We start from the raw sequence: 17,674 nt of genomic DNA on the forward strand, positions 1-17,674 counted from the left end.
CACAAGGCCCCTTGCTGGACCTCCCTCCTGACTGATTGCCTGGCTTCCTGCAGCTGTCTGGATATACCTGCCATGCAGGAGGCTGCCCAGCATCTCCTGGGGACTCATGACTTCAGTGCCTTCCAGTCGGCTGGCAGCCCAGCTGCTAGCACAGTGCGCACACTGCGCAGAGCCTCTGTATCCCCTGGCCCAGCCAGTCCCTTTGTCCTCCCCCAGGAGAGCAGGTGAGGAAGAGTGCCCTGCACGGTGGTCCTGCCGCAGTGCCAATCGGGAGGCCACCAGGGCTGAATGCAGCTCCAGCACCTCTCCCTTGGCTGAGAGTGAGGGACACAGTACCACCCTCCTCTGGGAACCCCTGCCCTGCTGAAAGCTCTGCCCCAGCCCAGCCTAGGAATGTGTGGACTCCACTGTCCCCAGCAGGCCTCCTGTAGAGGGCAGGGTCAGCTGCTGAATTCTAGAACCTTCCCAGTCAAGGCCAGCCCCAAGGGAGACTTCTGTCTGGTCAGGCAGAAGAGTACCAGGCCTAAGGCATGGGTCTTGGCAACTAAGCGGGCTGTGCCCCCCTCTCAGCATCCCCATCCTGGTGAAGGCCTAGTGTGCTCTGCTGCCTCACATAGGCTGTGACTGTTTTTGATTCCTTCCTATGGGCCTCTTCTGGAAATGGGTGGTCAGCGAGGGCCAGTACTTAGATGAGCCTGAAAGCTGGCAACTAGTCCCCACCCTACCAACACTTATCTGAGGGCACATGGTGGGCTGGGGTAGCAGGGACTGTCCTGTGGCCTGGACATCACAGGCATCTGCATCCTAGGAAGCTGCACTTCTGGACTCTGGAGTTCGAGAGCCAGTCTTTCCTGTACCGACAGGTGGGTTGTTCTGGGTCCTCCTGGGGTGGGCCAAGGCAGACCCCTGTGGCAGCTTCATCATGGGTTGCAGGTGCGGAGGATGACAGCTGTGCTGGTGGCTGTGGGACTGGGGATTCTGACACCCACCCAGGTGAAGATGATTCTGCAGAGCCAAGACCCCCTGGGCAAGCACCAGTCTCACCTTGCCCCAGCCTGTGGGCTGTTTCTGAAGTCAGTGCTGTATGAAGGCCTCAGGGACCTTGGTGAGAGGTAGCACCACCATCAAGGCTGGGCACTCACTGGGGGAGGGGACTCTTGGGGGCAGTCAAAGCCCTCCTGCTGTCTGACAGACAGAAACCCAGGTACCCAATGGGAAAGCCAGAGGAGGGGAGCTGGATTAGCCAAAGGACTCCCAGTTGTAGAGCAGTGGCCAGAGCATGGGATTCAGAGCCCTGTTTCCAGGCCCCTTGAGCAAGATCCTGGAGAGGGAGTGGCTCTGGGCTGACCTGGAGTCTATCCACAGGTCCTGCCTCCTGCACCCATGGGGTCCACAGCATGGAAACAATGACCACCCAGCTGAGATCAGACTGGCTACAGAACCTGAGACCTGGCTGTTGAACCTAGTCTTCTTGACCAATATAGCATGTCCACCCTCCTGCTTCCTTTCAGCTCCCATCTACCCAGAGTCCCTGCCACCCTGGACACCCCACTCTCTACCTTTGAGGAGGCTGGCACAGGTTGGGGTGCAGACAACAGGTGTAAGCACCCAAGGGCTTCTTGTTCTGCTTTTCCAAGAACACCACCCCTATCTTATAGGGGCCTGAGAGCAGGAATAAAAGGTGAGGAGACCCCCAGGCTTGTTTATTGGCAGAGGTGTCCACTCAGGCTGGCCTGTAACTCTGGCCTTATCCCAGAGTAAGTGCAGCTGGCCTAGCCATGGGCTCTGTTCATACAGAGCACCTGGAATCCTCATGGAAGCTCAGTTTCTCCTGCTGGGCAGAGTGAAGGGCAGAGGCGGAGCCTGGGTGGTCAGTGCATCAGCTGGGGGCCTGGGGGAGGCCCTTCTTGAGCAGTGCTGTGAGGAAGCTCCCCAGCTCCTCATCCTACAAGAAAGGTGAGAAAGCAGTCATTCTGCTCCAAGCAGTGCAGGTTGCCAAAGGAGAGAGCCCACCTGTTCTGATAGGGCACCAGTGATTCCCACCACCTACCTGGTAGGTCCAAGAGACCAATAGCACCTTGGTGCCTGGGTCCTCAGAGTGAGCAGCAGCCTGGATGAGGATGGACTCCACCGTCACAGAGCCGTCAGGGAGGTGCTGCACACAGTGGTCCTTCAGGGTGCTGTGAGAGACACAGTGAGACCCTGCCTACTGCAGGTGGGGGCAGGGAGGCAGGACCAGGCGCACCTTTTGAGGTGGCTGTAGACTCTCAGGGCTGTCTCCTGCTCCTTGCGTGTATCCTGCAGGTGCACACGGCAGGTGAAGCGCAGCTGGTGCTCAGCCAGGCCTAGCTCCTTGAGGGCTTGCTCTGAGGATACCAGCCGGAAGCTCTGTGGGGCAGGGAAAGGTCAGAGCAAGTAGGGGTGCTACCCCCACCACCACGCCTCCACCCGCACACTCACACTGTCCTTCATGACCAGGGTGCCATGCAGTAGTCGGGGCTTCTTGGCCTCAGGGAGCAGCCCTGCGGAGAGGGTGGCTGTCAACACAAGTTGCCTACCACCAGCCACCCCTGCCTGGTGCCCCACCTGCCGCCCCACCTGCCCCTCATACCCTGTGCCATCTCCCGCTTCAGCAGTCCCAGGGAGATGCCCACAGGGATGCTGGGGCTCGTAGGCAGCGTCACTGTCTCACCGTTGGCTGGCATGTAGCAGCTGACTCCTAGGAGTGGGGATGGTGCAGAGAGAACCTCAATCCAAGCTGGCCAGCCCTGCTTGCACCAGACCAAGGGGTGGGCCCTGCCTAGTAACCCAATACAGCACCCTGTGGCCACCTACGGAACTCCTGCTCAATCTTCTGCCGGAGGAACTCCATCTTCTTGGCCTCCCCGTGCACCAGCAGCACACGCTCTGGCTCTGCCTGCCCCACCAGCTGCATGATGCCCTTGGCATCGGCATGGGCGCTGAACGACATGTACTCCACTTGCATCTTCACCTCCAGCTGCAGTGCCAAGGTGCACATGTGGTCAGTGCCAGGGGGCCGGCCACCCCCCAAGTCCATGGATGAGGACAGAGACTCACCACCTGTCGTCCTTCCATCTCCAACTTGCGCTGCCCACTGAGAATCTTGTGGCCCACAGTGCCCTGAACACAGTAGCCAGGCATAATGACCTGCAATGCAAAGATAAGGCTCAGCTGCATGGCCACCCAGCCTGTGGACACCAGGGTTTCCACGGGGACACCCCAACCTGAGCTGCTGAAGGAGGCTGCTTCCACCCTGCCAGCTGCAGACCCTAGCGGGTCGGGCCCAGAGCCCACCATCACGACTGCTCAGCTCCCCAGACCTGGGCTGCCTGAGTTGGACACCACCACCCCCACCATCAGTGACCTCAGAACCAGCCTGAAGTCAGGTCTGTGGGTAGCCTGGGGACGGGGTGGGTAAAGAATCATCCGTCTGCCCTCCAGCTTCAGGGAGTTCCTGTGGCCACCTCTGAGGAGCTGACCCTGGGCCCAGAACCCTCACCATGTTCTTCTCATTTCCTGCCCACTTTCGGAAGATCTGCAGAGACTGGCCAGCATGCAGCATCCCTGGCGTGGCAAACACAACCTATGGAATGGATTAGGAGGATGAGGATGGACAAGACTCCTTGCCCAGCCCACCACAGGCCCCAGCTTCTGACTAGGGATCCTCTGTGCCTGACATGGAGGAGGGGCCACCCTGCCAGGGTCTAACCATGGGACCCGGGTTGTCAGCAAATGCTCGGTCGAAGGCTTTGATGTGCTTGAATTCAAACATGTTCCTTTGAACAAAGGTCTTCCGAATCTTCTGGTTGGTCCAGGTGATGAAGAGCTTGTAGTAGTGGTTGGCTTTCTCCGTCAGGCCCGTGGAGAAGTAGATGGGCACTTTCAGGTTCATGCGCTCCCTGTGGGCCCACCAAGCTGGTTAGTGGACACTGCCAGGGTGGCCACAGCTTGGGCAGGGCTGAGGAACTGAGCGCCCAGCTCTCCACCCTGATGGCCACAAGCCTGTGTCCTGTAACACACAGAGTGTCCAGAGCTTGCGTGGCAGGCTTAGGGCTAGACTAGTGACCCTGAGACCAGCCACAGTTGGTGCTGATGACACTGGCCTGCAGGCATGTGGCCAGCTCCGCCCACCAAGACGCTGAGCAGGCCAACATAGCTGGTACCCTCGTCATGGGGGCCCTAACAGTGGTCTGTACTGCCTTGACTTCTTCCAGCCACCTCGTGCCCATAAGCAGCCGTTTCTCCCCTGTATAGACCACATGCCCCCCACTGTCCTCTGGTCACACGCTCCTCCCCAAGAGCAGTCCTTGCTGCACCTACCAGAAGGTCTCCAACAGGATGCAGAGCTCCTGAGCGCGGCCCAGTGCAAACACGGGGATCAGCACCTGAGGCAGGTGAAGCCAACTTCAGGTGGGAGCCCTGGCCATGCGCCCACCCCCAGCACTGTAGGTGACAAGCTGTTCACTGTGCCTACCTTTGTGAGACTGCCCTGGCTGATTTCAGCAGTCATAGCCAGGCACCCTTGAGAGCTGGGGGTCTTGTGTGAACCCCAGGTCCCCACTCTGCCCACAGCCCAGTTCCCAGCCACAGGTGGTGGCAGCAGTGGCCACGGGGATGCTCTGACCAGCCCTTAATGGGGTCTGAAACCTGAGAGCTGCAGTCTCCTAGGGTAGGTTCCTCAGGGTTTTTCTCCTCAGTGCTGAACAAAGAGCACCCCACCCCAAGACCCTGACACACGTCGGGGTGGGTGAGCCAGCCAAAGCATGTGCAGAGCTGGCTGGGGCCGGCCTCTGTCCCAGAGCAGCCTGGAGCTACCTTCCCACCACGCTCCACCGTCTCGTGAACTTTCTTCAGGAAGTCTCGCTCCCGGCAACGCTTAGAGTCTCGGATGGTTGTGGCGTAGGTGGATTCCGTGATGAGCAGGTTGGGGCGGCACTTGTCGATCCAAGCAGCACTACAATGGGTAGGGTGGTTGGTGGTGGCCTGTCCCCAGCCACCCTCCTGCACCACCCTGCCAGCAGCCTGCCCCTCTCCTGTGCCCAGGTGTGCGTCATGGGCAGCACCCTCAGAAGGGCTGGTAGAGGTTCCAGCCTAGATCTCTTCCTGCCTCTGGCCTCCCGAGGCCAGGACTCTCCACACGACATGGGAAACTTGTGGGGGACACCAATGCTCTGACCACTCAGGTGCCCAGCACTACCACCCCACAGGTCTCCAGCTCTGGGTGAACCCCACAAGATGAAGCACATAGGCTTACTTACCCCAAGTGGCGGTCTGGAGTCATGTTATAATCACCCTGGCAAAGAAGGCAACAGTGAGAAGGGCCTCCCAACCCTAGGCAGCCCTGCCAAGCTGCAGGCACCTCCACTGACCGTGTAGACCACAGACTCTGAGCCCACTTTGATCTGGAACATGGCTGCCCCCAGCACGTGACCTGCGTAGTAGGCCTTGATCTCCAGTTCATCATCCACCTGTGGAGGGAGCAGAGGGCTGAGCTTGGGCCTACGGGTGCAGCAGAAGTCAGTGTCTTCCACATCTCCCACCAGCTCCTGTCCCTCATGCATGACATTCAGGTCTCAACCAAAAGCCACCACGCAGAAGGAATGCAAGCTGAAGAGCAATGGAGACAGCAGACTAAAGCATCAAAAGCTACTGGAAGCTGTTCCGGACGACATGGCTTTAGGTGGCCTCTCAGCTCCCAAGACGGGAGCTCTCCACACCACACAGGCAGGCCTGTGGGCCACAATGGCATGCTGACCATTCAGATGCCCAGCAGCACACCACAGGGCTCTGGTGCTGGGGAACACCACAGATGAAGCACACAGGCCTTGCTCTCCAGAGAGAGAAAGAGAGGCAGGACTAAGAACAGAGACAGAGTCCAAGAAACTACAAAAGAGTGGAAATTCTAAAGTCAGGCACTGTGATAACCTAAATGAAGAATTCAATAGGTGAATTTACCAACACATGGGATGTAACCAAGAAAACCAACGGCTAAACTCTGTGGATGGAACAGCATGAAGCACAGGACAGAAGAATGGAGGAGGCAGAAGAGGCAACAGGCAGCTCTGAGACCCCAGGGGCTGAGGAATCAGCACGCAGGCTGTCACACAGCCAGGATCCCGAACAAGAGCAGCAGACAGTGGTGTGCCTGCAGTGTGGGATGAGAGTGCTGGCCTGCAGCTGTGTTCCTCGTGAAGGTGGCCCTACAGGAGTTTCACAGGGACAGGATCACAGCAGCAGTGCAGAGGGGCATCCCTGAGCTGCAAACTGCAGCCCTGTGACCAGAGCCCACAGGGTGACCCCACACAGCCGATCAGACCTTGGTTCTATTAAAATGGGCCTTCAGAACACAGGTCTCTTACCAAGACTGAGAGAGAGAAGGCCCAGAAGGGTGAAAGGAAGCCCAGTCTCTGAAACCCGAGGCCAGCCCCTGCGGTGGTGGGAGACTGCCCACTCCTCACCAGCACATTGGGCCCTGTGCATTGCCAGTAGGTCAGGGTCTGACCACAGCAACGAGAAAACCCAGGCTCAGAGAATGGTGGGGCTAGAGGACACAGCATGGCCTCTGCTCACACTCATCTCATCAGAAGGACCAGAGGACAGCACAGGAGTCGCTGGGATTGTCAAGGCTGCCTCCTTTGGCCTTTGTTTTAGGTGTGAGCCTTGAAAACAAGGGTGCTGCAGAAGGAGCACGTGGTGCAGGAGTTTGCACACCGCCCATCCCAAGTTCCTCAGTGTTCCTTCAGGCACTCTTGGGAACAAGGCTGCCCCTTTGCCAATGAAGTCGCTAACTGCTGTGGAAGGTCGTTTCACTTCCAAGGTCACCATGGGAGTGGACTTCAACACTGGCTTCACTGCAGAAGCTCACAAGGCAGGTCCAGACATGCAGCTGGAGGTGCAGGATGTGAGCTCTGCTGGGCCACTAGTGCCTCCTCGGCCACGATGACTGGCCACCACGCAGGTCAGGGCTCTGCCCACCTGCCCTACAGTGGTGCCTGGGGCACACCTCAGCAGGTGGAAAACACCCCTAGCATGTTTCTTGTTGGCCTGGCCTCACTGGTTTCTGCTGGCCCAGCTGCTGATGCCATGGCACCCATGCCAACCAGCTCCAGCTAGGATCAGAGTGACAGTGAGCAGGTCGCCAGCTGGATGACTGTGCCTGACCCACACCCTTGTGGGCACATCTTACTTTGCAGAAAACGGCAACACAGATTTGCAATGGATGACAGAACTAGTATGTCTATGGGCTGAGAGAGATTCAGCAGTTTCTCGACCACTCCAATACACAAGGGTGCGCCTGGCTCTCCCCAGTCTGAGGAGTGAAGTCTGAACTGTACAGAGAGAAAAAGAAGAGTCCTTCAGGAATGAAGACCGCAGGCTGGGGCTGGGGCTCAGTGGTGGAGCACTTGCCTAGCATGTGCAAGGCACTGAGTCTGATCCTCAGCACCACATAAAAATAAATAAAATATTGTGTCCATCTACAACAAAAAATTTAAAAATAAAGTCATTAAAAAAAAAAAAAGAGGAGGAGGAGGATCAGAAAAAGCAGGAAAGAAAAAGAAAAGAAGGGGGCTGGGGAGATAGCTCAGTCGGTAGAGTGCTTGTCTTGCAAGCACAAGGTCCTGGGTTCGATCCCCAGCACCGCAAAAAAAAAAAAAAAAAGAAAAGAAGAGGGTAAAATAAGTCCATTCACAGACAAATATAAATCAAAGGACTTCACCCATACTGGTGTTCTTTAGGCAGAAGGTAAATTTTTCAGACTAAAAGGTGAAAACTGGCCAGAAACAGTGGTGCGCACCTGTAATCTCAACAACTGAGACAGAAGGATCACCAATTTGAGGCCAGCTTCAATAACTAAGGGAGACCCTGTCTCAAATTTAAAAAAAAAAAAGGGCTGGGGATGTGGCTCAGTGGTTAAGCACCACTGGGTTCCCTGGTTCCAACAAACAAGCAGGGCTGGAGGTGCAGCTTAGGGGTACAGCACTTAGCCTAAGTGAGGCCCTGGGTTTAATCCCCAGCACTGCAGCTAAAAAACAAAGAAAAAGGAGAAACACCAGGTATGGTGGCCACGCCTATAATCCCAGAAGGATCACAGGTTCAAAGCCAGTCTCAGCAACTTAAGAAGGCACTAAGCAAGTCAGCAAGACCCTGTTATTAAATAAAATAAAATAGCAAAAAGTGCTGGGGGACTGGGGCTCTGGCTCACTGGTAAAGCACTCACCTAGCACGCGTGAAACCCTGGGTTCAATCCTCAGTACCACATAAAATAAAGGTACTATGTACACCTACAACTAAAAAAAGAAGTGCTGGGGATGTGGCTCAGTGGTTAAGTACCCCTGGATTCAATGCCAGGTACCAAAAAAAAAGAAAGAAAATGAAATAAGTGTGTTAGATATGGAGTACACCTATATTACCAGCAAAGTAGATTTCAAGGTCGATCGTACCCTTCATGTTGACAAAATGTTCAACCAGAAGGATAAAATGATCCAAAACACCTAGGTGCCTAGTAATGTAGTTTCAAAATATATAAAGCAAAACCCTAATAAAACAGACAAATCCACAGTCTTTGCAAGCAGCTTCGTTAAAGCTGACTCAACACTCATTTGTTTAAAACCCTCACTCCCTCCTTAACCCACACATCTCTTCAAAGTTCAGATGGGGCACCCTGCAGGGCTCGCCTATCCCCAGGTCTGGTCTCTGCCTCCCCACCCAGCAACACACCAGGAAACCAAGTGATGGGCTGGGGGTTTAGCTCAGTGGCAGAGCATTTGCCTACTACCTACAAGGCCCTAAGTTTAATCCCCAATAACACAAAAACAAAACAGACTCAACAACCTGTCTGGCAGACCAAGCCCACCCCTTCTCCCAGTGTGCTCAGACAGCACAAGTGTCCTAGGGCAGAGGGTGGCAGCTGGTATCTTGAATGCCACTGGGCAGAAGCCTCCTGTCAGACATGTGCACTCCCCCCAGCTCCATGCCAAATCTGGGTCACCTGCGCACTGCTGCCTCCTGGTGGCCCTACAGTGCCAGACAGAAGAGCAAGAGCAGGTGGAGTCCAAGGCCACTGCCTCCCAGACTGTATGCAGAGTAGGTTAGGAGGAGCCCCAAGAGGGCACTGTACCGGCCTGGACACCTGGGGACCCTGACCTGAACTGTCTGGTGCAAGTGGACAGCTACCACCTTCTTCATGCAGTCCTTGATCATCTGGGAGGTAAAGAAGTTGGCCTCGCCTTTCTTGTCCACGGCGATCTTACGGTAGTCCTCCAGCAGGATTGGGCAGATGGCCTGGGTGGGGTGGGTCATGTAGATGGGTCCATCATAGCCCACCATCTCACTGAAGTAGGGGAGTGCTCCACAGTGGTCCAGGTGGAAGTGGCTGGGGGGACAGGGCATCAGTTGGCCTGGGATCACCCTCCCCCAGTCACTCCAGTTCTGGGCTCACGGGTCACTCCACTCATTCACTGAAGACACCTTCCTGGTTACTGAAAAGTCGAGGGTGAGCAAACACAAGAACCACTATTTTCCTAAACTGCAGTCTGAACACTTAGGACAGGAAACTAACGTATGATTAAAACACAAAACAGACATAGATAGGCTCACACAGAAACAAAGCAGCTCAGGAGGAAGGCATAATGGGAGGGGAGCTGCAGTCTCTATCATGTGGTCAGGAAGTCCTCCTGGCTAAGGCAGAGGAAGCTGGGACTGCACCAGGGGGAGGATGAGCCCCATGGTAGGAAAGCAGTCCATGATTGTGTCGCAAGCCACAGACATCCAAGCAGCTTTCCAACATAGGATGCTTCAGCCTAAAGGACTCCTCTAGCTACTAGGGGACAGGCCCAGAGTGCTGTGGTCATCTGGCAAGGCCACACAGAGCGGGTGGTGACAGGACAGCAGGTATTGAAGGGCTGGAGCCTGGAAAGGTCTGTAGACTGGATGGAGCCTGCGGGTAAGAGCTGGGAGGAGGGCTGCAAAGGTGCCTCCCCCGAATCCGCCTGTCAGGCTTGGGGGTGACAGGTGGCTGGCTGGACCATGAACCTAGAGCTCAGGTCAGGGTCAGTGTCAGGAACCAGAACCACCAATGGCTTAATGTCCCTGAGATAGCAAAGAAACGGGACCAGGGCTAGAGCTGGGGAGAAGGAGCAAGGAGACGGGTGTGTACCAGTAAAACAGGACAGAACCAGCCAGAGGACCCATCACCACCACAGTCAGGGCCTGAAGAACGGCCTGGATGCAAGTGAAGCACACCACCCAGGCACTTCCCTGCCTCATTCAACTTCCTGGGGCACCTACCAGACTCCAGTCCACAACAACTGGGGACATAGTCAGCAGGGACAATAAGCATGGAGTGCCCCCTGGTTGAAGGGATGACCACAACCCTGAGGGGTGCACCACAAAGGCAGCTTGGGGACAGGACCCCACCACACAGCCGGTGGGCAACACATCACGCCTGCAGCCTCCGTGGGCAGGGAAGGAGGAAGGCCCCTGATGGGTGCTCACCTGATGATCACACAGTCCAGGAAGTCAGTCAGCCGGCCATTTTGGGTGATGTAGGAAAAGTCAGGAAAGCGCCTCTGAGGAGAAGCCATGGGAAAGGTGAGGACACAGCAGGCCACCCCAGTCCCAGGAATGGGGGCATGGAGCTGGCACCCAGGGGTAGCACATACCCAGCAGACAGCTTCAACCACTGGCTGCTCACAGTTGCCTGGAAGGACAAGCTGCTGGCCGAAATCACCACCAACCTCACTACCCAGCACATCCCCAAGCCCAGCCTACAGAACCCAGCAGGGACCAGGGGCTTCACCTCAGCCTGGCCCCACCTGTTAAGCGCTAAATGGGTGCAGCTGGCCAGGTATGCCCAATGCTGCCCACTTGCCCCCTCACCCCAAGGCTCAGGGACCTATCACGTACAGCTACAAGGAGCGAAGGAAAGGTGGACCCTCCCTCTGGGCACCTGCATTCAGGACTCACATCATCATTGAAGCCCATGTGCATCCCACAGTCCAGCATGACATTCTTGCCCGCAATGGAGACCAGGATGCAGCTGCGGCCCACATCCTGCCCGGCTCCTGCTCAAGGGGAAGGGCAGGTGATATGTATGACCATGCCTCCTCCCGCTGCCCCCACTGTTGCCTCCCAGCCTCTGCAGAGCCCTCAATGGGTTGGGGAAACCAGGCCCTAAGGCCATTGCATAGACAGAGGAGATGGGCCAAGAAGACAGCTACCTCCATTTGCAGGCAAGAGAAATGCACAGGGAGGGGACAAAGTGCTGGGCTGCCGGCCCGGGGTCCAAGTGCCCTCCTCCACCAAGCTTCCCCTCAATTCTCAAAGTTGGGGCAATCCTGCTGGGTGCAGTGGCACATGCCTGTAATCCCAGTGGCTCGGGAGGCTAAGGCAGGAGGATTGCAAGTTCAAAGCCAGCCTCAGCAATGGCAAGATGCTAAGCAACTCAGTGAGACCCTGTCTCTAAATAAAATACAAAATAGGGCTGGGGATGTGGCTCAGTGGTCAAGTGCCCTGAGTTCAATCCTCAGTACCCACCCCCAAAAGTTGGGGCAACACAATGGTAGAGTACCAAGCACCAGCTGTGGTCCTAGCTCCAGTAACAGGCAAGCCATTGCTCTGTGGGCCTCATTGTTGCTCCCAAGTTCCAAAGCTTGATGGGGGCCATTCTTAGGCACTCAGCCAAGCTGTAAACCAATGAGATCTTCTCTTCTGGGATTCACTGGGGGGTTCAAGGTGCCTTATGGTGGTACTGCCACAGAAAGATACCCAGGTGACCTCAAGTCAGCCACAGGGAAACGGCCCTGACTGTCCAGCAATAGCCAACAATTGTGGCTGCAACAGGAACATCCCAACCAAGACAGTGGGAACCTGGCCCCTGCCACTGCACCCTAGCTCATGCCAACCATGCTCTCTCACTCTCCTGATATCCAAGAGACCCCACCAGCGTCTTCAGTCCAAGGCCTTGGCCGGATGGGAGCACACCTGACCCCATGTGGCCATCTGTCACCTCCTCTGGGGCCTGGGGGCTACAAATAGAAGGACATAGTCTGAGCTGCAGTGGGGATCTAAGGACAACACCAAATAGTCTGGTTTTCACCTTGAATCCTACAGATCTGCTTCTGCCAGCTACCTGAACCACCCATCTGTCAGCACCATACACATCAAGTTGACCTGGCCATGACACAGCCTGCTGGACTCAGGCAGCCGGCCATGGGTCTTGGGTTCTCTTGCAGATGAGCACCCCAAAAGAGAGGATCCAAGCTGTCTCTTCCCCACTGCAACTCCAGACTTGAAGCCACGTCAGGCCCAGAGACCCTCCAGATAATTGTGGGAGGGAAAAGGTGAGGACCTGAGGTCCCATAAGCACACAGCCACCAAGTACAGGGCCAGGGTTGGTTGTCTGAATCCCAACGTCTAGTTCTTAGTCACTGGCAGTTCTTCCAAAGCTCCGGAACCATGGCAGGAAAGATTCTGGAGAGGACAACTTCCCAGTAGTGGGGAGAGTGGGTAGCAAGATGGAAGGACAGCTCTGCTAGGGCCATGTAGAGAAGTGACCTGGGGAGACTATCAGTATCTGGCCAGGGTGATCTGGAGTCCTGAGAAGGACATACAAATGGAAAGGTGCTCCAGATACTCTGTCCAGGGAAGAAAGCAACTTGTAGGACAGAAAATGGCAGATGTGCACAAAGAAAGCCAGAGACTCAGACAGTTTCTGGGACTCTGGGTTTCAAGTGACTGTTCCAGGATGTTAGGACTTAAGAAAGTAGGACTCTACACTTCTTTTCAAAAAGTTAAGCTACTTTTTTTAATGTTGCAGAGACTGGTAACAGGGTGGAACTGAAGGTTGGTTGGGGATAACAGCACAAGCAGTAGAGGGTGGAGGTGGGCACAGAGCCAGAGAGAGGACTCAGAGGGTGGAGGGAGAGTCAGAGGTGAGGAAGCAGAGGTGGGCAAACAGGGTCTTCAATCAACAGTCCACGTGCAGGAAGAGGTCAGCACGCTGAAGGCAACCACAGCCTGGACATACACCCTGTAGCTGGATTTAAACCCACGGCCTGGCTAGACGAAAAAGCAGCACCTTCTCAGGACCCAGTTTACCTGCTAGCCACCTAAGCCCAGGAGGCCTCATGCTGGTTTCACTGCTAGGAAGCCTGGGTATGGCTGAGCCCCCAAGATGTCACAGCAAGCTCTGGAGCCAGGACCCAACCCCAAAGCCCTTGGACCCCAGGCCAGGAACAGGAGGCCAGGAGGCCCCAGCTCCGACCCGCCCCCCGCCCCGCGCCGCTGGGCACGGAGTCGCACAGCGGGCAGAGCATGGGCAGCCGGCGACCCGGGCAGCCCTGGGCCGAAGGCGGCCGGACCTCAGGGTGTGTGGGGCCAGGGCAAGACGCCACCTGCACTCAGCGACTCCGACTCACCCAAGGGCGTGACTCTTATCTCAGGCATCCTGCGGGGCGGCGGGTCCTCGGCCCCAGATCCTCTGCGCTCCACTTGAGCGGAGGGAAAGCCGGGAACGCGCGACCCAGACGAGCAGCGACGCACTGCGCAGGTGCAACCGCTGCGCCAACTTCCGGTTCTCTCGCCGGAAACGAGAGATATGCGCGGAGTTCTGATCGGGAGAGCGGCAACCAATCAGGTGCACGGGCGGGCAAGGAGGCGGGGCGGGGCGGGCGCGGGGCGGGGCCGCGCTCGCCACACCTGCCCAACCGCAGGCTTGGAGGGGCGCGTCTGGCTCCTAACTGGTGAGACCTGGCGCGCGGGAGGCGGGGCGCGCGAGGAGCCGGCTCCCACGCCGCGCCGCGCCGCGCCGCGCCGAGCAGACCTGCGGCCGCGGTCCGCCCTCCCCACCATCCGGATTGTGCCGCGCCCTGCGTCCCCCAGCCGGAGCAGAGACCCGCCAGCCCGGTGCCAGCAAGACTGAGTCCCAGGTGAGACTTGCAGGCGGTCAGCCTGGCCCCTAAGCCAGGCTTGGCGTGCCGGGGTGGACGTGCTGCCGGACGTCCACCCCGCCCTCCCACCGGGCCCGATCTACTCTGGGGGAGGCTCCGAGGTGCCCTGCACCACCTTCAGGAGCTGGCAGACTGCCTGCTCCCTGCTCCCTGCTCTCGGCTGCACAGCCGCTGCCCTTCCAGTTCCCAGCTCGCCGAGGACAGCTCTGAGAGGCTCCTGGCAGCTCCTTGATGTCTGCTGGCTCGGGTTATGGGCAGGAAGTCCAGGCCCGAAGGATATTGAGTGGCTAAGAAGGAACCCCCGAGGTTTAGAAGGCATCTGCTCGGTGGCCAGCACGTAGGCTCTGAGACAGGAGAGGGGTGTGCCGGAAGACTCAGGGCCTGGACGCCATCTTCCTGAGGCCCAGGTTCCGCAGTCCCCACACCTGCAGATGATGTGAGCCCATCTGCACAGTCTCCACCCCGTACCAAGCAGGCAATCCAACCCGTGGAGCCTGCTGGTTCTCTGCACCCACTGGGTCATGCCAAGGCTAGGGGCACTCTGGGCCGTGGGCAGGAAAAAGAGAATACAGTGTCTTTTCCCCAGAGCTGAAGGACTGAGCCTTAGGATTTGGGGAGTGGAAGCCAAAATCTGTGCGAAAATCCAGGTATCCTGTTCCTGTCAGACTCTCAGCACAGTTGGAGTACTGCAGGTAGGGAGGCCAAACAGGGCTCCCAGCACCAAGGGGCACAGGAATCTCCAGCCCCCAGTGGGGTGAGTGTTCATCCTGGACATAGGTGAGACCCATCAAGCTTCCCCATAGGTTGGCCATGAGCCGCAGGTCCTTGGGGCACCCAGGAAGGTGGGACTGGGATGCTTGGAGACAGCCCCTCCAGGTGTGGGGACTGGGATGTCTGTGGAGTGACTTCAGGGACACAAGCAGAATCCAGAGTCTGTCCCCTCCTGGACACTTTGATCCTAAACCACTTCCAGAATGTTCCCTGGAGTGCTCCTTGGGGGAGGGCCTGTGACAGTCTTCTGAGTATGGTAAGACCTTTGGCCCAGCCACCCTCTGTATGGGATGTGAGTAGCTCCAACAGCAGGAGTGAAGGTGGGTGCCCACCTGTTCAGCAGATGCTGACCCCACAGCCTCAGCTCTGGCCTTAGAGTACAGTTGTGAGCAAGAAAGAAAGATCTGCCAGCTGCCCTCGCACCCTTTCTTGTGATCCCATCTCTGTTTTCCACGGTATTTGTCTCCTGCTCATCTACTGTGTCAGAAATGCCTAATATCTCAGAGTCTCTGTTTTTATTATGATCTAACCTCCCCATCAGAGCATCACCCTCACAGGGGCTTCAGGTGCAACACGTGCTCAGAAGGATTTCCCCAGCCTGTGAGAACCAATAGGGATTCTGTTATATAGAGAAACCAAAACAAACAAGCAGAAAGCCTTGGAAGACAGGTCTGCTGCAAACAGGATGCAGCTAGGGATCCTCGAGTTGGGGGCTGACCTGAGTCAGTGGCGTGAATGACGAGGAGCCATGCCCAGGTCTGTGGCTATGGTCAGTCTGTGTCAGGTCTGTGAGAGAGCCTGTGGCTGCAAGGAGGGAGCTCAGCCTAAGGGAACGGGGGGCCTTGTGGGCAGGCAGTTGCAGGACCCCAGCTATTTCAACTGTTCCTCCATCCTCCCACCTCCCTGGAAGAAATGAGCTACAGAGAGAGCTGACCCAGCCAGAAGACCCACAAGTTCTGTGTGGAACTGTTTTAGTTTGTGTGAGAAAATGGATGGCTTGGAGGCGGAGTTCAACCTGAAGGTTGTGCTGGTCAGCTTCAAGCAGTGTCTCAACGAGGAGGAAGAGGTGCTGCTGGACCACTACATCGCCAGCTGGAAGGGGCTGGTCAGGTGCGTGCACAGGGCACCTCCCTGCAGAGGCTCCTGAGGGAGCAGCTTTCCCTGCCAGAGTCCACACTCCAGGGTGCAGAGCAGGCATGCTGGTGGGCTGTTCTCACCCAGTCTTCTCACCCCTGCCTCTGGGCTGATGTGCCCACAGTCTGAGGGTGGTGTCCCTGGCACAGGCTGGGTGCCCTGGGTCTGGGTGAAGACTCAAGTTCTGTCTTTGCTGTGCAGGTTTCTGAATAGCCTAGGTACCATCTTCTCCTTCATCTCGAAGGACGTGGTCGCCAAGCTGCAGATTATGGAGCGTCTGCGCAGCAGCCCCCAGAGCGAGCACTACACAAGCCTGCAGTCCATGGTGGCCTACGAGGTGGGCAATAAACTGGTGGACCTAGACCGCCGCTCCCGCCACCCCAGCTCAGGCTGCCGGACGGTGTTGCGCCTGCACCGGGCTCTGCACTGGCTGCAGCTGTTCCTGGAAGGCCTGCGCACCAGCCCTGAGAACGCGCGGACCTCCACCCTCTGTACCGACTCCTACAACGCCTCACTGGCCGCCTACCACCCCTGGCTTGTGCGCCAGGCAGTCACTGTGGCCTTCTGCACCCTACCCACACGCAAGGTCTTCCTTGAGGCTATGAACGTGGGGCCCCCTGAGCAGGCTGTGGAGATGCTGGGTGAGGCCCTACCCTTCATCGAGCATGTGTATGATGTCTCCCAGAAGGTCTATGCAGAGCACTCCCTGTTGGACCTGCCCTAGTGGCCACACCCAGGCTGGATGGGCTTCCCCTGCTGCAGAGCTGGACTCGGGCAGCCAGGGCCCATGCTCTCCACAACAAAGCCCTCACCCCTGCAAGCTGAGCTTGTGAGAGCCACCAGCTGACAGGAAAGGCAGGCAGCTGGCCTCGGAGAGGTGGCACAAGCCCTCCCTTGGCCCAGGATGAGAGCCTTCTCAGCCTCAGTTGCAGGCATGCCTGGTCAAGCCCCACTGAGGCTTGGAGAGTGGAGGCTGCATGAGCAACAGCCTGACAGTCGCCCTGCTTCTGTGTGTGGAATCTGTGAAGTGGTGTGAGGACAGAGGTCCCTGGGCACCAAGGTTCTATCCTGCCCCAGCTGGTATGCCCAGCCCACGTGCATCTTTCCCAAGCCTGTCCTAGGCCAGGTCTGGGACACAGCAGGCCCAGCTGCCCCAATCCCTTCATACCCTGGCTGGCTGTGCCCAGGCAGAGAACCTTGGGCAATGGTCTGGGCACTATAGACTCTCCCAGCCCTTTATCTGCCTCCTTGTTAGCCTGTCTGCATGCTGAGCAGAAAGGCCTTCCCTGCCATCTAAACAGCTCCTGCAGGGAGTGCATGAGCTCCCCAAGGGACCCAGCAGGCCATCTCCTGCAGAGGTGCCATTGCAGGCCACCCCTGCATGGCCCAACACCACTGGGTGGAGCCAGGCATTCCCTCTGGCCCTGCCTGCTGCCCATCCCCACAGTGCTCAGGAGGTGGGAGTGCTCAGGCTCGGAGGGGGTTGAACCCCCTTGTCTAGCTGAGAGTTATCAGATGGTCAGACCTAGCCAGCCATCACACAGTGCTCAGGGGCCTGGTTGCTCCCACTCTTTACAGTGACCTGCAGGGACCCTGTCTGCAGTGCAGCAGATGTGCATAAACGCAGCTTCCAGGTGGGCCCGGCCCTTTGGAAAGTGATATGTGTGATATTGTCCAGCATAAATAAACAGTGCTCATGGGACTGGGGCGGCATTCCGGGGTCGGGGGTATTGGGTACACCAGGTGCCTGCTTACTTTGGGGAGGACATGAAGGTACTCTGCAAGGGCATGGAGGAACC

At 57.3% G+C, this 17,674-nt stretch overlaps 3 protein-coding genes across 9 annotated transcripts in view; 2 read left to right on the forward strand and 1 right to left on the reverse strand.

Moving 5' to 3' along the window:
* PUSL1 (pseudouridine synthase like 1) overlaps positions 1-1,694 on the forward strand; it is a 2,866-nt gene extending 1,172 nt beyond the window's left edge. Inside the window, exons 5-8 of one of the 3 annotated variants that reach the window (XM_079149354.1) lie at positions 54-224; positions 809-863; positions 934-1,112; positions 1,366-1,694. In XM_079149354.1, the coding sequence (XP_079005480.1) occupies positions 54-224; positions 809-863; positions 934-1,112; positions 1,366-1,666 (706 nt within the window). In that variant the 3' untranslated portion in view covers positions 1,667-1,694. Of the gene's footprint in view, positions 1-53; positions 225-808; positions 1,113-1,365 lie in introns of all 3 variants that reach the window. The other 2 variants (XM_079149356.1, XM_079149355.1) reach the window with 2 other exon arrangements.
* Positions 1,676-13,596, reverse strand: INTS11 (integrator complex subunit 11). 2 transcript variants are annotated; one of them, XM_079149325.1, is made up of 17 exons: positions 13,440-13,596; positions 10,987-11,084; positions 10,516-10,589; positions 9,166-9,394; positions 5,391-5,489; positions 5,280-5,314; positions 4,837-4,975; positions 4,342-4,406; positions 3,731-3,920; positions 3,521-3,604; positions 3,082-3,168; positions 2,836-2,998; positions 2,612-2,719; positions 2,461-2,522; positions 2,246-2,388; positions 2,051-2,180; positions 1,676-1,945 (listed from the first exon to the last, which is right to left on the reverse strand). In XM_079149325.1, the coding sequence occupies exons 1-17, from the start codon at positions 13,465-13,467 to the stop codon at positions 1,880-1,882; spliced, it is 1,800 nt and encodes a 599-aa protein (XP_079005451.1). In that variant the 5' UTR covers positions 13,468-13,596; the 3' UTR covers positions 1,676-1,879. The 2 variants fall into 2 exon arrangements, with proteins under 2 accessions (XP_079005451.1, XP_079005450.1); XM_079149324.1 differs by having other exon boundaries at positions 3,079-3,168.
* A 128-nt stretch (positions 13,597-13,724) lies between these two features.
* Positions 13,725-17,577, forward strand: CPTP (ceramide-1-phosphate transfer protein). Of its 4 annotated transcripts, XM_079149381.1 has the most exons (4): positions 13,778-13,949; positions 14,557-14,724; positions 15,717-15,851; positions 16,077-17,577. In XM_079149381.1, exons 3-4 carry the CDS (start codon positions 15,730-15,732, stop codon positions 16,597-16,599), a joined length of 645 nt encoding a protein of 214 aa, XP_079005507.1. In that variant the 5' UTR covers positions 13,778-13,949; positions 14,557-14,724; positions 15,717-15,729; the 3' UTR covers positions 16,600-17,577. The 4 variants fall into 4 exon arrangements, with proteins under 4 accessions (XP_079005506.1, XP_079005505.1, XP_079005507.1 ...); XM_079149380.1 differs by lacking the exon at positions 14,557-14,724 and having other exon boundaries at positions 13,725-13,949; positions 15,652-15,851; XM_079149379.1 differs by lacking the exon at positions 14,557-14,724 and having other exon boundaries at positions 13,725-13,949.
* The last annotated feature ends 97 nt before the right edge of the window (positions 17,578-17,674 follow it).

Source organism: Sciurus vulgaris (assembly GCF_902686455.1).
Source record: "Sciurus vulgaris genome assembly, chromosome: 1".
In the NCBI taxonomy this organism is placed as follows: Eukaryota; Metazoa; Chordata; class Mammalia; order Rodentia; family Sciuridae; genus Sciurus; species Sciurus vulgaris.

Bases quoted from the DNA above. Each gene is read 5' to 3' on its own strand.
- INTS11 (XM_079149324.1), bottom strand. From the start codon at position 13,467: ATGCCTGAGATAAGAGTCACGCCCTTGG. The intron at 2,999-3,078 runs GTGAGTCTCTGT...TTGGCACTGCAG, and splicing joins AGATGGAAGGACGACAGGTG to CTGGAGGTGAAGATGCAAGT. The intron at 2,720-2,835 runs GTAGGTGGCCAC...CCCCACTCCTAG, and splicing joins GAAGATTGAGCAGGAGTTCC to GAGTCAGCTGCTACATGCCA.
- CPTP (XM_079149378.1), top strand. From the start codon at position 14,492: ATGCCAAGGCTAGGGGCACTCTGGGCCGTGGGCAGGAAAAAGAGAATA. The intron at 14,725-15,716 runs GTGAGTGTTCAT...GAACTGTTTTAG, and splicing joins AATCTCCAGCCCCCAGTGGG to TTTGTGTGAGAAAATGGATG. The intron at 15,852-16,076 runs GTGCGTGCACAG...TTTGCTGTGCAG, and splicing joins AGCTGGAAGGGGCTGGTCAG to GTTTCTGAATAGCCTAGGTA.